The 16,453-nt window shown below is 52.0% G+C and overlaps 5 protein-coding genes across 5 annotated transcripts; 1 reads left to right on the top strand and 4 right to left on the bottom strand.

The window, feature by feature from the left end:
* Window positions 1–382: 382 nt before the first annotated feature.
* An02g07340 (uncharacterized protein) lies at window positions 383–3,944 on the bottom strand (the record flags this gene model as incomplete). The annotated part of the gene is made up of 2 exons (XM_001399831.3): window positions 383–3,828; window positions 3,935–3,944. The coding sequence occupies 2 exons, from the start codon at window positions 3,942–3,944 to the stop codon at window positions 383–385; spliced, it is 3,456 nt and encodes a 1,151-aa protein (XP_001399868.3).
* Window positions 3,945–4,300: 356 nt separating this feature from the next.
* An02g07330 (uncharacterized protein) lies at window positions 4,301–5,320 on the bottom strand (the record flags this gene model as incomplete). The annotated part of the gene is made up of 2 exons (XM_001399830.3): window positions 4,301–4,942; window positions 5,015–5,320. The coding sequence occupies 2 exons, from the start codon at window positions 5,318–5,320 to the stop codon at window positions 4,301–4,303; spliced, it is 948 nt and encodes a 315-aa protein (XP_001399867.3).
* A 2,644-nt stretch (window positions 5,321–7,964) lies between these two features.
* An02g07320 (uncharacterized protein) lies at window positions 7,965–8,940 on the bottom strand (the record flags this gene model as incomplete). Its single annotated transcript, XM_001399829.3, has 2 exons — window positions 7,965–8,535; window positions 8,603–8,940. 2 exons carry the CDS (start codon window positions 8,938–8,940, stop codon window positions 7,965–7,967), a joined length of 909 nt encoding a protein of 302 aa, XP_001399866.1.
* A 207-nt stretch (window positions 8,941–9,147) lies between these two features.
* An02g07310 (hypothetical protein) lies at window positions 9,148–12,960 on the bottom strand (the record flags this gene model as incomplete). The annotated part of the gene is made up of 2 exons (XM_059746408.1): window positions 9,148–12,636; window positions 12,676–12,960. The coding sequence occupies 2 exons, from the start codon at window positions 12,958–12,960 to the stop codon at window positions 9,148–9,150; spliced, it is 3,774 nt and encodes a 1,257-aa protein (XP_059600010.1).
* A 458-nt stretch (window positions 12,961–13,418) lies between these two features.
* On the top strand, window positions 13,419–16,077 carry An02g07300 (uncharacterized protein; the record flags this gene model as incomplete). The annotated part of the gene is made up of 2 exons (XM_001399827.3): window positions 13,419–13,642; window positions 13,698–16,077. 2 exons carry the CDS (start codon window positions 13,419–13,421, stop codon window positions 16,075–16,077), a joined length of 2,604 nt encoding a protein of 867 aa, XP_001399864.1.
* Between the last annotated feature and the right edge of the window lie 376 nt (window positions 16,078–16,453).

Raw genomic sequence — 16,453 nt, 5'->3', positions numbered from 1 at the left:
AAATGTGACGAAAAACTCAGACAGAAATTCAGTTGTTAAGTCGCGTTATCCGATTAACACTAACAAACGCCAATGCAATGCTCCCACCTGTATTGTGATATCCTTCTTCTACCAACACCTCTAGATGCTACCACCCTTCTTCCTAATCTTCTGCTCCAAGAATGCATGGCCATAAAATCCTGAACAGAACTCCGAAACACCGGGTGCTTGTGCTGTCCCCTAATTAATCCGTCACATCATTATCATCATGGTTCGTCACTTTCAATTTTTTTTATATGTTTTCCCCTTTCTTCAGTTTGCCCTTTTCATTGTTTCACCTGCATCCTTATGCTTGTATGTGTTTTTGATTTTACTCACAGAATACCCGTTTCTGTCTCATCGATCATTGACTCATGCTAAATCCGTCAAAGTCAGGGCGAGGGGGTGAGCTGCCGCTCCGCGCTCGCAGTCCATGGGACTCCGCCACTGGAATTGCCATCTCGTGCGGGATCAAGGGCCCAGACAAATTTGGGTGGTACATGGGATACCCTGGAATTGCCGGTGGCAGGTGTGCGGGATAGTGAACACGTCCACCCAGCCGCTGCCGGGCGTCACGCACATCCACACGGTGAGCCCCGAAATGCAGTGACGACGCGGGCTCGGCCGCCCATAAAGGGTCCATAGCAGCGACCTGGCCATCCAGTGTATTGATCGGTCGGATTTGTGCTTGTGCGGCGTAAGCTACCTCTGGCTTACGAGGACTTACCACCGGTGGTGGCTGCCCCTGTTGTGGCATTTCCGCAACCCAGCTTCCTGTTCCGGATAGCGTGTGCTGAGGTGGCATAACTTGCGGAACGCCACTAGCTATGGCAGACTGCGCGGGCGTTGTAGTTGGAAGTGGAGAGAAGCGCGGCGGGTACCGAATCGGCTCAGTTGACCAGGACTGGTGAGACTGCGCGGATTGGTTTCGCGACATCGGCTCCGGAGCTGGCTCCGAGGAATACCCAAGAAGGGGGTCGGTAGCGAGAGAGCTCGGAGGTGAGATTCCTGGCATGAATGCAGATGGGTGAGCGACTGGCCTCGTCTGACTCGGTGATGGTCCCATGGAGCTTGGTTGGGCCACACCCACACGTCGTGGTACCGTAACCTCGATATTCCCTTCATATGGCAGTGGAGGGGGTGGAGGGATATACGTTAAGATCGACGGTGTACTGGCGGACATGTCACCCACCGGAGGTGCTATTGATCGCACAGTAGACAAGTGACGGGTCCGGTACTGAGACTCCTGTGCTATCCCCAGATCTAGGGCATTGAGCTGATGTTGCAGGTATCCTTGATCAGGCTCGCTATAGGTTGACTGGGTCATACGATCAGGCTTGAACTCTGCTGAAAGGGGCGATGGATGTGCATTGCTAGAACGACTCTGCAGCGACTCGCCCGATGATTTGTTCTGCAGTGACAGAAGCGCCGGTCTACCATTACCTCCTGGTGTTGACGATGATCGCTTCTTTGAGGGCAACTCTCCATCCTGAGTAAGCCTGGCTGCCACCGTGGCATAGGTTGGGGTATTCTCCTTTTCCAAAGATGACCGACCAGTCGCTCGCTTCGTGATGGCTGTGATATCCTCATGGGAGTGCGGAGGACTGGAGTGCTGCACAGCTGTGAGTGCCTCTGACGCGGAGGCAAACGAGCTTCTCCGACTTTTACCCAACGTGCTGCTGGAAGCGCTTCTCCCCTCGACAGGAAATATTTTCAAGACTGGAGCTGCCAGCTGGGAGCCTCTGATGTTACGGGGAAATCTCGGCCGCTGCACTGATCTTTCATCCTTTCTTATCCTAGTTTTCGAATGCTTCTTTACGACCATGTGCCAGCCATGATCGTCGATAGGCGGCGAAGAACTGGACGTCAGCGATGACTTGGGCGTCTCTGCTTGCTGACTCTGTTGTGAAAGCGCTGGTGAGGTACGGATCGGAGCATTGGTGCTTTCTCTGTCACTCTCGTATCCACCGTCTCTGTCCAGGCTGGATTCCCTGAAAATATGGGGCAAGAATGGCTTGAGGTTGAAGCGTTGCTGAGATCTTGGCAATTCTTGTGGCGATTCTACTTTGGGAGGCGTCATGTCGCTCCAATCCCAACGCCCCTCCTCGGCTGCTGATTCAGGTACTGACGACGAAGAGCTGCTTGACCGATCAAAGACTGATCTCTGTTTGCGGACCGATTCTTGCGAGGAGCTGGGCGAGATTCTCTCGATTTCGCTGGAAATACTCTTCATGATTCGCTTCAGATCATCACGAGCCTCACGAAGTACTGCAGGTTCATTCTGGCTTCTTCTGGGCCAGTTTTCGATCAGTCTAAAAGCCTGCGTTTCATATTCCCGGTAGTCTTTGACCATTCCGCAGTCATCAATACGGTCCATTCGAGCCTTTGCACTTTCGTACGATGTGCAAAGAACATGGGTAGCGACAACCAGCCACGAGTCATAGAAACCAGCCTCAGACTTTCCCGCCTGTGCATTGCACCGCTTCTCTTCCCGGTCCATGATCTTGAGCTCATCTCTGCAGAAACCTTGGACGACACTGTGGGTCTTGATCATATCGATTGTCCCCGCGCCTGAATTTTGATAAACCGAAAAGAACGCATCCTGGCTACTTTCTGTCTGCGACTCCGATAAGTCAGGGGCCACAGACTTCATGTCTAGAACATTATCTTTCTCAAGCTGTGGCGAGAGAGCTTTTGCGTGCAGTGCATAAGCGTCCGACACCCTCTCGATCAGTCCGTATCTAATGAGGACCCCAAGAGTGGTGTCGATGTCGCCTCTCTCACCGGGTCTACTGCTTGTTAGAATGTCAACATTCCATCTGCCGAGTGCGGAAATTCCGAGTGTTATAAGGCCGACGGGGACATGATGACTGAAGAAAGATACAAGGTTGATCAAATTCAGGGCCTCAAAGTGCTCCGTGCGATAGAGGTCGTGCATGATGCTTAGAAAAGGCTCTGCCAGCTTCTCGTCGGTTAAATGAGAGTTGATGTGGTACCTCTCAATTGGCTTCGATGTTGCTGCCAGCCGATGACTGATGGCATGTATTGCCAGAGGAAGGCATTCATAATGCTCGACAAGCGCAGTGGCTTTGTGGATTTGCCCCTTGGTGGGTCTCCTGATGCCAAGGTCTTCGAAGAGTAATTTGCAGGCTTCCGTAACCTCTAGAGGCTTGACTGAGAGGCAGAACGGCTCATACAGGCGCTGCTTTTTCCTCAGTGTCTTATCGACCGAGGTGTAGATAATGCTACACTTCTTATTAAACGGCAAGAATTGCTTGAAGTCGTTAAGATCACTGTCTTGACCGAAGCTTACCCCATCGAACACCAGAAGCCATTCTTCGCGAGCTTGCAGCCAGTTTCGCACCGAATCGACATACTTCTGTGACGTATTAGTGTCTGGATATTCGAATACTTCTCCCTCGTTCAGTGCGGCAGCCTGTGCGATATCCCAGAAGCATTTGAAAGTTGATTGGCGGGACTTTGCGTCGACCCAGAAGACTCCGCCAGGATAGAAGGCTCTATGAGTCCAAACATACTGGCGTGCAAGATGCGACTTGCCTGTCCCTGGGCCTCCGCAGATGAGTACAGCCACGAGCCGCTCTGCTCTCTTTTTGGCTTTGTACAGCCTGGTGTGCAATTGGTCAAGATGGGCCTTCATCCCTACAAAACTTGCGTTTGGGTGAAAGCCGGGAGGCACCACGAACAAAGGGTCCTTTGGGAGGGTCTGTGATAGGGACAAGTTGATGCTATCGCCGAGATCAGACACAAGGGATCTTCTTCTCTCAGCCGGCAGGGCCATTTCAGAACTACCTAAGAAGGAAAGAGTCAGCCTTATCTGACTTGACAATTTGTTGATAGGAAAGCAACACTAAAGTACAGGAAGCAGGTATCATAGCATAAAAGGCAGATCATGAACCATCATACATCTCAGAGAATTTGCGAGAAATCAAGAAGAGCATAATAGGAATGAGAAAAGTGGAAACACATAAGTTACTGAAAAGTGGACATGACGTGTTTCGCCTGGTTTTGTGCTTTTTGGCAGTTCCTTCAATAATGATCGCCAATCACACCCGCGAAGCACCGGCTAAACATGCCTGCTATGATGAACTGATGACTCCGGGGGCTCCTCAATCTCATACTCGCGCAGTGTGACAGAAGACGAATGATCAGAAAGCAGAGGTGTCCTACCAATTGTGCGAAGATCTGGAACACTCCTCCCCAACTGCTCCGGCTCAATCCGATCTACATCCGTTAGTGCTTGCCTTGAGAGGGAAAAGGGGCTCTACATGCCATGGCTGAATATCTCCCTGATCTTTGTTTGCTTCTGAACACGCCGGGTCTTGTCCTCTTCGACCCAGCGGTCTGCGATAGTGTTCGGGGCATCGCGCGAGTACCGCAACAGCGCCTCAGCAACCGCTTCATAGCCAGGAGAGTTGTCATCATCGAACTTGCACATGTGTCTGTGGTCAGCTTCGATGCCCATACGTTCGACACCTTCAGCGTAGGGTGCGGCGGAACTTTCGTCCACGATCAACTCGCGTGTCCCTTTGACATCACTCGACAGTGTCTCGTGGAAGAAATAAATGTGGAACCGGCTGGTTATGTCGGCGAAGAGGCTGTTGATGTTTTGAAGCGTCTCGTTGTTGGTCTTCAAAGCCTTTACCAGATGAGGAGACGACTCCATGAACTTCTTCGGCATAACGACACTACAGATGTTCTGCAACAGCAGACCCCATTTGGCAACGTCCGAACCGTTGTGCGGTGTTCCTAGGAACAGGATCCCGTAGGTGGAGACATAGATGGATCGCAGGTGCTCGATCTTTTCATTTGACACATTTCGGCAGTATATCAGTGTGCGCTTGACGACGAGACCACCGAGCGAGTGGCAGACGAAGATGATCGGTCTGTCAGAACAGCTTCGAAGCTAGAAAAGTCAGTTAGTCACCCTTCTCCAAGAAGGAGGAACAATGGACGCGGATCACAAACGACCACTTACATTGCGGTTGGCTGCCAATCCCGACGCCAGGGTTTCGGCATGATTATGGATTCTGTCCTTCGACGCGCCGTCGGTGAAGGCAGTTACATTCGCGTTATAACCATAAGTCAAGATCCTTACTCGGTTCGGACCAAGAATTTCAGGCAAAAGATCGGCTGGCCAAAAGGTGCCGTTACTTGAGGCCCAGGTGTTGTAGGGATGGCCGTTCAGTCCATGAACAAACACGATGTCGACCAGAGGCTTTTCGGGGCTACAGTAGACCTGGGTCAACCCGTACTGCTTCACGCGCGAGGCAAGGTCCGACATGGCTCGAACTGCCCACAACTGGACGTCGACCGTAGCTGATGGCGATGAAAAGGAGATGCGAGTCAGCCAGACTACCAGACTGAGGACATAAAGCGGAGCGTGGGGTAGCTTATTCCTTACATTCACGCAGCAAGATTTCCTGAAAAGGAAGGCTAGAACGAGACGATTGCGACCATGCACGAAAGAAGCTCTGTCGGTTCCAACGAACTAGTGGAGCTAGGAAGAAGACAGTTTTATAAAAAGAAAAAGCGGCTTGAAGGATGGAAAAGGGGGGGAAAGAACAACAGGTCAGTTGAGTCACTGAAGAAAAAGAATCAACGGGGCAGCTGAAAGAAAGGTATTTATGCGGCGACGAGTATTACTTGCAGAAAGAGTGAGTGGGCGGCAGTGGGGGGGCCAAAGTAGGCAAAGGCGCGAGACAGCGTCAGAAACAGAGAGCATGAGGCTCGCAGATGACTGGGGCAAACTGGAGGTGGAGGGGGTGCCTGGTGCCTGTGGTTCAACTGTTTAGTTTAGTGCAGTGCAGTTACTACTAGTTCTGCAGGGCACAAGCTACAGTACGCAGCGAGCAACAACAGCAGCAGGCCCGGAACCATAAGCAGAGTGAATTAATTACTCAATCAATTAATGGAGTTCTTATTTCTTTTTTTCCGTCTCGAAGTCAGTCAATTATCCTTTTTGCTACATCTATTTTCTGTATCCGGAGGACGTGCTGAGGGAAGTAGCAGTCAAGGTTCCCGTGGACATCAGGGGGGCTGACCAACTAGAGGTCATGCCGCCCGCCTCGCTGACCAGGAAGATCGAAGCTCACCTGCAGATCGCGGGGGAACTTGCATCCTGACTTGACTGGTATATTCGTTCTATTATATTCTAACATCAACTAATTAAGAAAGTAAGAAAGAAGGGTCTCGAAGTCCAGCCCATTCTATCCCGAATCTGCAACGTAGATGATATTATCATCCCATCTCGCATACAATCTAGAACCGCCCATGTATTTCCCCATCTACTATGTTATTCGAGCACAGATACTGTCAAACCTCTCCCAAGAAATACCAAAACTTTACTAAACTGAAACCGCATCATCCCCTGAAGTGGCTGTGAGCTCTGACGCCCGAACACGGCTTAGTCCTAAACTTAGTTTCTGCAGCCTGGGCAAGAAGGATGACTTTAGTTCAATCAGGTTTAGTTTGACTAGAATAGAATAGGCAGTCCATCAGGCTGAATTTAATCACCCACTGAGCCCTATGCGACTTGTGGTGCGACATTAATTACTACTTTTCGAAAAGTACCTAAGTTTTCTTCAGTGTTCGAATATGTTCCTTCATTAGCTGCTGCTTCTGCTGCTGCCCGGGGGATTTGCCTGTCGATCTGCGTTGCCCTGCGCAGGGCTGTGCTCTGGGCTGCACGTGTGTATGTATGTCTGTATGTATGTATTGCTTACATGTACCTACTTACATTTATTGTAGTTCCTGAAGAGTTATACATAGTAGTTGTTGGTTACCGTGGCCTCTTCATTTTCAATGCGATACGAACAGGATGAAATGAATCTGAAGTACGAGGCTGAGGCTTTGCTTCGCTTTGCTTTTTTCGAGCCTCAGGATGCTTGCGAATGGCGGCTGCCTGGGACTAGCTAGAATTCTGTGTTACTGCGTGATATTTATAATGAACTCGATCAATGTCACTCCAAGTTAAAGTGTGTATCTGATCTACAAGAGCACACAATATCCTTTCAATCCAGATAGATGTAGCACAAAACAGTCAATGCCGTGAAAAGAAAGCTGCCAGTGGATCAAGCGGGTCCAACAGCCGCGGATGGATCCAGGGTTCAACTACCTAACGTATTCTCCCTTCCCGATCGGCAACCTATTGTAGACCTTTTTAGGTAGCTAGCTAGTAGGCTGATGGATGATGAGGATGGGTGATACGTACGTCCATGACGAACAGTTCGTGCCCGCGGATTCAATATCCTGGGATGGGTCTGGAATGTTTATCCGAGATGCGTCAGTGAGAATATTTCCAGGTGAGTCAGAGTTTTGTGTAACTGCTTCTGACTTATTTCTAATCTGGTTGACTCTACGTCCTGGGCATGTTATGGAAGTGGTGTTAGATGGTTCGTATAGCTGTTCCTATGGCTGGCTTTGTGGCTGGTGGTCGGAGGTATGGGTTTAAACATGAAATATGGAAGTGTGTATGAGGATGTTTGCGAGCTGGTTGTGCTAAGTCTTAGGATTGTAGAGTAGTTATGTTGTGGCAATTGTGTAGTGAGATCATGAGGGATATGGGTGGGAAACAATGCCCTTTGTTGCATTGGCCTATTGAATGTAGGTCCCTGATTTATTATCAACAATTAGAATTACCAACTCAGACAATGTCTGGATTTTCAAGCTTAGGGCTCTATGACAGGCAAGCAGGCTTTTGCCTGTAGCTTCGGCCCTGGTACCTTGATACTACTACCAAAACATGTACAGTTTCCGTATCCAGGGCACCCAGGTACTAATCAAAAGCAACACAATACATTGATTCACAAAGAACTGGTTCTAGAATCCTTCAGCACTCCGATCCGTCTAACCTGAGTCACAAGATTCCCTGGTCGTCCCTTAGCTTACATCCGTAATGGGGCAACACAAATTTCCAGATGACTCTTTCATCGCCCCCTGAAGACGGGCTTCCGCTTTTCCGCGAACGCCCTGAGAGCCTCAAACCGATCTTCGGTGCCCATCACGCCGTCGTACGCCTCATTTTCAGCCTCCTCGCCCCGTTGATACTCACTCACAGCCTTCAAGGCCTGCTTGATGGCAATTGGCCCGCCCTCACAGATCTCCAGCGCCAGCTTGATACTTTCCGTGAGGACCTTCTCCCTCGCCACACCCTCCTTTCCTTCCTCTTCCGGGAGCACCTCCACAAGCCGATCGCATAGGCCGATGAAATACGACTCCGGGCCGGATACGCGCCGTCCAGTGAGAATAAGGTCCCGTGCACGGTTCACGCCAATCAGACTGGGGAGGCGATAGGTACCTCCAGCCCCAGGAATAATGGCCAACCTTGTCTCGGGAAGTCCGACCATACACGAGGAGCCGAAGACGCGAAGATGTGTGCTTAGAGCAAGTTCAAGGCCGCCGCCCAGCGCCATAGAGGAAACGGCGGAGATGGTGGGAATGGGGAGCTCCGAGAGGTTGCGGAAGGTGCTTCGCAGATTGTATAAGAATTCGGCTGTTCTAAGCCATGGCAATTGCAACGGTCAGTAGTTTGTGATGGGGTTTGGGGAACTGGAGGGCCGCGTACTCTTCCCGGCTCATGCCCGCACGTTCCTTGAGATCTGCGCCCGCGCAGAAGGCCGAGTCGACGTTGCTGCCGATGACCAGAGCACGCGTTGGCCCTGAGCCTCCTTCAGCGGCAATAGATTTAACATTCCTGGCAAGCCCGTCGAGGAGATCGCGAGAGATTGCGTTGCGTGCCTTGGGCCGGTTCAAAAGCAGGACGCGAATGTTCCCCGACCCTGGGGCGGGAACGTGCTGGGTCTGGATGACGGCATTGTCGCTGCTCGTGCTAAATCTGGCGACCGTGACGCGGTAGGAGAAAGTGGATCGTAACGGAGTATATATAGAGAGACGTTGAGGCATTGTTGTTATTTTAGGAGTGAAGGGTATAGTTATTTAGCAAGGGATGATGAGGATGGACAAGCTGTGAGCTCTGAGCTCGGGTTGAGGAGAATTGAGCAGTGCTTGAGGGCCGCTGTGGGGAAAGCCGGGCGGCTGCGGGGAAGCCGCGGATAAGCGCTTGATAGAAATAATATAATTAATTCGCTCTATTTTACAGTTCTATTTACACTAATGTACAGCATGCCTATATCGATCGCCGGCCTCGCGAGATCCTTGCTCCCCGTGAGCTATATAATCCAAGACCTCCTCATCACTCGGCCATGAACCCCAGACTTGCGAAGTAGTGATGATATCATATGCCTCCTGCAGGCTGGCGTCGGAGAATGTCGCGGAGTCAGCTTCGGAGTCGTTGTGCATGTGCACATCATGTGTGTGCTCCATGGACGGCTCCCACTCCCGGAACGCCTGGGGTGACCTTCCCCAGTATCCCTCCAGAAACATGCGGACGGCGACGATGATCCGCCGCATCATCTTCTCGCCATTCAGGTTCTCGTCATACTTTTCCTTCAGTGTAGTCTCGTACTGCCGCATCCAGCGAAGTAGACTCAGCAGGCCGTCAGTGTCCTCGGCTAAGCCCAACGCCCGCACAAAGGAGTGAAGAACTGCGGGAGAGGGAACGTGAACCAAAGATGGCACGGTCACTTGAGAAGCAGTGGCATGCTGGATTGACGATCTACTTCGCTCGAACAGGGAAGAAGTCTTGGGGTCAAGGAGAACCAGCTCATCAAACCGGGATTTGAGGATGTTGAGCCCACTCTGCACCATATCCTCGAAGCGTGTCGAAGCATGATTCATGCCGGTCAGTCGCCCTCGCCGTGCCAGTTCGCTGACGATAACAAGCCCTTCTTCCACCGCGTCGGGCTCTTTGATTCCCGCCACCACTACCCGTGAAAAGCTGTAGCAGAGAACCTGGAACGCTTCCAAGCTAGGCTCGATTTGACGCTTAGCCATCCACGCTGTGAGCTCCAAGACCTCGTACCAGGATAGTACCAACCGTGCGTGCCGTCCCAATCTATGAGATGTGGACCCAACGCGGTCTCGGGCCAGGGCAGACATGACTGGAATCCACGCCTGAGGGGAACGCGACTGTTGCGCCTGGAGAAGACTAAGTGCATGCGCTAGAATTTTCGGGTGACGAAGATCCTCGCTTGTCTTCAACTCTTCGGAGTATGCAAAAAGCGTAGTCGAGTACGAAGGATTAGTTGAATGGCGGCCCAGGAGTATCGGGAACATATCTCCCACAGAACTTTCACAGTGCGCCGTGCTATGATGCCCGACAGTCGAGAAATTGCACAGGAACGCGACGAAGGATGAGATAAGGTAGTCAGGAAAACTGTTCAATGTCTTGTTCGCCTGAGCTTGTTCGCCCCATCCTTGACCTGACACGGTGCATAAATCCTCTAACTGCTCCTTTGTCAAGTCACTGCAACGAAGGTAGTCTAAACCTGATCCGAAGGTCGGTGCATTGCGCAGAAGCAAAGCTAGGAATCTTCCCCGGGGCCGGATACCCTGCGAGAGCATTTCACGGAGAAAATCATCTAATGTGGGCGGTTCCGTAGAGACATAGATCCAATCTCGGACAGATGACGGCTCCGCGAAGACCTCTTTTCCGTCACCTGGTAGTGCTTGACTGCTTCGATGAGAGTTATTGCGGGCTCTCTTTTGTCGGAAGATCAATTTCTCAGCCATGGCAGCGTAAATGGCACCACGTGGAGGCAGTCCCTGGTCGCGGTAGGAGAGGAAGCATGCCCAGGCTTCCCGCACCGTCCTCGTAGCCCGGATCCGAGCTACCCAAATGGCGTGGTGTTTGGGATCCCCGGAAGGCCCTTGTACAGTCTCCGGGCGAGGTACTAATGACCTCGTTTGAATTGTTGGGCTTTTGTCTGTGTCCCAGCCTGCTAGGATACTAGATACCTCTTCCCAGCGAGATTGCGAATAGCCCGCCTCTTTCATTTGTGACAGTACCCGCATTGCGCGGCTTTTCATGCCCTCAACACCCCGCTTGACATCGAAGCCTATCTTGTCTTCCTTCCAAGGGGGCCACGACGGAGCTTTCAGTTCCGCAGATTGCCGTTCTGCCAGTGTCTTCTTATGAGCAATTTGAACCGCGACAATACCCTGGTATCCACGACGTGTCACCGGCAAAGCAGGTTGGTGTCGCGCCATGGCTCGAAGAAGCTCAAATTGCGCTTGTTGCTGCAGGGAGGCGGACGTAAACGGGTTGTGCCTGCAGGGTAAGGAAAGTATTCGAAGCACGGTATTGAACTTGTCGGCCATAAACTGATTGATTCGTTCTGTCGCGACCGTCCAACCTTTGCCTTCGCTCTCAAGACTATCCAGATAAAACGCAAAGGCGCGAGCAATAGTAAGCTGGGCCTGTGGCCATAGCTCGCGAGCGTGATGAAGTAACCGAATCACATAAGTCACGCACATGTTGGGTTCTATCAGTGGCTTCGCGAGCACATCCTGCTGGACAAGCTCTACATCATCGGTCATCGCTTCCATCGCCATGCCGGGTGTCGGAAGAGCTCGTCCGCCCAAAAGGTGCAACGAATAAACCAAAAGCAGTCGGAAAGCCTTAGCGTCCAGACTCTGACGCAGGAGAAGGAGGGGAATGAAAGGGGGCACCATCTTGATCGAGCAATCGGGACTTGAGCTTCGATCTGCTTCTAAGAGTAGAACTCGAAGAATGGCTTCATAAGGCGTGCTGCTCTTGAGAACCCATGCCCATGCCACCACATCAGCGGCGGAGTACTGTCGGGCTGCGAGGTAGTTGAGGTTATCTTCGCTGAAAACTGATTGCAGGGCTTCCGATTCCAGTGGTGAATCAGACTCCATGCCCGAGTTTGCTTGATCCGAAAGGGGATCCAACAGCTCTATGTAATCAGCGACAATTCTCTGTAATGAAAGCCGGTGGTAGCGTTTGAAATTGTCCCGTTGCCTTTGTGTTAGAGAGGTCATGATTCCAGTGTTCTTGGTATTGTAAACCCAGCTGCAGCTTTCCGCGCCATGAGACTGATGCACTCTTTGCAAGGTGTCAATAAGGTACTCCGTAGGAGTTGGCCCAGGGTGTGAATCGCTTCTCTTGGTTCGTTTGCGTGAGTTGGGCATTTTGTTCTCCGGCCGTAGGTGTTTATGTCTTCCTGGTCCATCCGACAATGGTTCTGTGTGTCTAGTCAAGCGAAGAGGCTTGGAATGGACGTCTGTGCTGTCGGGCTGGCTCGCGCTCTGTTCTCGGCCTCCACCTTCTCCCAAAGCCTTGCTTTCCTCCCCAATCTCGGTTTCCTGATTGACATGTATATCACCATCTTCACCATCCTTTTGAAGTACAGCTTCATCTCTCAGTTCTCCCCCTGACTCTCTGACGTCTACAGCTCTCAGGCCGGGCAAGTCCGGGCCCGCACCCGAAACATTGTAGGACTGACTTAGCGGGGGTTGGAGACGTAACTTAAACCAGTCATTACCGGGACTACCATCGCCTTTAGTGTCTGACTGTTCCGTCGCCAATTGCTGATTTTGGACGTATCCAGACCGGAGATGGTCCGGGCCTCCGAGTACGCTTAAGAGCCGAAACGAACGAGAAGTTTGGAGACCGCCATGGCAGACTTTCGTCGTCGGACCCGTTGTGGATTGGAGAAAGCTATAGTAGAGAAATCCCTATCGGAACAATTCCAGAGTCAGTATAATGAACAAAACGAAAGACAAGATTGATTCCGCGATACCTTCCGCCAAACAGTGCTGTTGGACAAATGCGCCGCTCTCAGAGAGGAAACCCTCGAGCGGCTCGACACATGACTTAAGACCGATGACATCCATGAAGAGAGGACATTGAGTAGCCACAGCACAGTCAATCCCGGACGTGATGTCGCTTGTCCCTGGTAGTCGACAAGTAACAAGAGCAGCGGCCGCATGGAGCGTCCCGGCGATTGGGGAAAAAAGCTTGGTCACGTGACTGATCGTCACGAGTTGCGGTTCTGGCATGGCGCGCAGGAGGATCTCGCTACTCTCCCGCCTGGAGATGGAGTCCGTCTTGCGTCCTTTCAGCTCTGCGCCCTGACTTGCCCTGAACCCGCTTGCTTTTGTGGCGTCAAGGAGCTTGTTACTCCGTGTCAATCTACTGTCGTTGTGACATTGCCGTGTGCGTCGCGATCTAATCCTCCCTAGCTGCAGCGTACCGCTTCTCGATCGAGCCTCGTAACTATTGGCGCATCCGCTTCGGAGAACAAGGAACACTCAATCACCGACGACTATTTTCCGCCTCTCTCGAATCATATCCCTTCATTCCATTTGTCTCCCATTTATTTTTGGCCGATTGTGTGTTCGCTGTCACACTCTGTCGCCTGTTGGACCTTCCTGAGCGGCTTCGCAAAAAAAGGAATAATCGAGGCCATTTTGTACTCGCGTCAAAGAAGAGTTCGAGAACGGCGCGACCCCAAGCCATGAGTGCAGACGAAGGCGGAGGGACGGCCCCGATGCCGGTCACGAATGGCGACCAGTCGCAAAATACGCCCGAACCATCTGTCCTGGCGACTCCAGGCAAGCGAAAGCGTGTCGCGAGTCACGACGAGAAGGCCGTCCAAGACGCTAGCGCTTCTGCGGCGCAATCGCAAGAAAAGGCAAAATTACAGGAAACGCTACGCAATTTGGTGGACATTTTGAGCAAGTGAGCACTCCGCGTCACCACTAAATCGTGACTACTTCCCACTAACCCATGTCAGGAGCGATGCCGATTTGCATCTCCTATCCTGTCCTTTACCGTCGTCGCCGGCAAAACCACGTTCGAAACGCGCAAAGGTGTCCGGTGATAAAGACGAGAGTTCGAGCATTCAAGCACGGGTGGCGTCAGACCGATACAGTAGTTTGTCGGAGTTTTTGAGCGATATTGAGAAGGCGTCGGCGGCGGTGATAGAGCGGAACAAAGCTCAAGCAACGCCTGCTCCAGCTGACGGGTCACCTCTGACAGAGACCGTCAACCGCATCGCGGCGTTCAAGAAACTCCTGAATAGCCTTGTTCGCCAGGCACATGTGAGCCAGGCCAACATCAAGACTGAGGCGTCGGAAGAGGACGGAGAAGCCCCGGCAAAATCTACTCCGACTACTGTTGAGACCCGAAATGACAGCCTCGTGTTGACATTGTTTGGAAATCCCGCAAATCCGAAGCAGCTTTACTCAAGCTTGCAGAAAACCGTCAAGGTTCCACTGCCTTCGGATGACGCTAATGCAGATAAATTTGTGGAGGTGCAAGCGCCCTTGCGCGAAATCGGCTTGCCTAACGGGATCTCCACCACCAAGGTGCAGCCATTTGAAGCAGAGACTACTGTCAAAGAACATAAGAGAACTTTCGGCGAGGTGTTCGCGCCTCGTTCAACACTGCCCCAATTAGAGGTGCCGCGCAAATCCAGAGCTTCTACTCGCACTGCTACCAACGGCTGGATCGATCCTTTTGAAGCCATCACCGACTATAAGGCCTTTCTCGGGGATCGGAACAATTACTGCCTTGCACCTCTCCCTTCGGGGCATTGGCTTCAGTATGGTGGGGTCACATCCTCTCCGTCTGTCTGGAGTCGTCGGCAGAAACAGCATTCTTCTCAGCAACCGGGCGAGGAAGTTCCAACCGATGACCCTGCGCTGAGCATTGACGAGGATGCTGCCCTTTTGCAAGGGGTGTACTCGTCTTTTGCTCCTTCTTTTGACAGCTCTGGAGCTGTCGAGCAAGCCGATTMCAAAAATCTGGTGTGGTGGAGCAAACGTGGAGCAAGACGTCTGAATACGCTCCTCTCATTACCGTACGTGGAAGATGAACAGAAAGATTCCACATCGGTGCAGCCCGGAAGTATCGGCGATCTTGACGAGTCCACTCTGGAGGAGATGGTGAAAACGTTCAACCCCGACKATTTTGCGGACAACATCGGGCATACAGATATATCTACGGAAAAGGACGATCAAGAGCGAGAAATGGACGACGTATTGCGCGATGTCTCTGATCTGCTAGAGACCCTTAGCTCCTACCAAAAGATTCGGAGTTTGGAGACTACGGCTTCTAGCGGTCAAGGAACCGAGCCTAAAGAAACGACGCCCGATGCCACAGGAGCAGACACTCCGTCGACGGCAGAGCAGACTGTGTATGAGACGCTCAAGTCAAGTCTAGCAGCTCTTGTCGCGACTCTGCCACCTTACGCTGTTGCCAAGTTGGACGGTGACCAGCTGGCCGAGCTGAACATCAGCCAAAAGATCCTGGTTGAGAATCCTGAGTACCAGGGCACAATGGAAAAGGATGACTATGCTTTGCAGCAGGAGCGTGCAGCTGCCATGGCTGCCACCAGCGGCGCGAATAGGACTTCAACTCCTTCACGTTCCGGTAGCTTCCAGGCGCAGTTCAACCAACGAGCATTTACGGCCAACGCGCGAACGCAGCCTCAGACTTTCCAGACGCCACAGCCTTACTACGGGGCAAGGCAGAACTCCACGCCAGCGCCATACACTCCTGGCCATCCTCAGCAATTCGCTGGAGCACGCCCTCCGTCAACACCGCAGCAGAGACCAGGTTACTTCCCTGGTTACGCGCAGCAGCCCACTCCGCAATACAACCAGTACCAACGTCCCGGCCAGAATGGCTACCACCCCTACCCGGGACAACAGGGCCCTCCCGCCGCGGGTCAGGGGTCTCCCCAGCCCTACACCCCGCGTCCCGGACAGCCTGCGCCCTATAACGCGCCCTATGCAGCCGGACGCAGCGCATCCCCCCAGAAACCTCCTTCATACGCTACTCCCCGGGGCTCTTTCGCTGCTCCAGGCTCAGCCAACCCACAACAACGGTTCGTGCCGCAACAACAACCAGGCCAGCAGCCCCCTCCTTATGGGAACTACCCCTCGAACCAAGCCCCGCCGCCATCAGGAGGATATTCCAATTCAGCTGCGGCCATGACCTATGCTCGGAGCGCTGCCGAACAAGCCATTATGATGGAGAGGAACAAAGTTCAATTAGCAGCAGCAGCCCAAAACCGGCCCAGCTCAGCGACACCACAGCCATCGGGCGAAGTCTCCCAAGATCGAAGTGCAACGCCCGGAAGCAAGCAGAACGGCACGCCTGCACCATGACGAGCGGGGCGATTGATGAGACACGGTCGAGATGTAGGGATATGAGTTTGATTAACACTTATTATTCGTCTTTCTCACTCTTTCTTACCTTTTAACTTTTAACAACTTTTTCTCTTGTTAACACTATACCATTCCAATTATTTCACTTCTTCCTTCCCTTTCCACTGGTTTTCTTACCACTCGCAGAGCTTAGAAAACAAATATTCCAGAAGAAAATAACCCACAACCGGGAAGAAAACAAAAAACAATACAGTGATGAATTCCAATACCTTGTATTGTGGTGGTCAATTCCATGTTGGATAACCTTTCCACTCAGCGACGATAACCCCTTACCTACCTACCTACCTACTCTACTTCTACCAATTATTCTAACTTC

This window comes from Aspergillus niger, assembly GCF_000002855.4.
Source record: "Aspergillus niger supercontig An02".
In the NCBI taxonomy this organism is placed as follows: domain Eukaryota; kingdom Fungi; phylum Ascomycota; class Eurotiomycetes; order Eurotiales; family Aspergillaceae; genus Aspergillus; species Aspergillus niger.
This window is presented reverse-complemented; position numbering and strand designations above follow the sequence as displayed.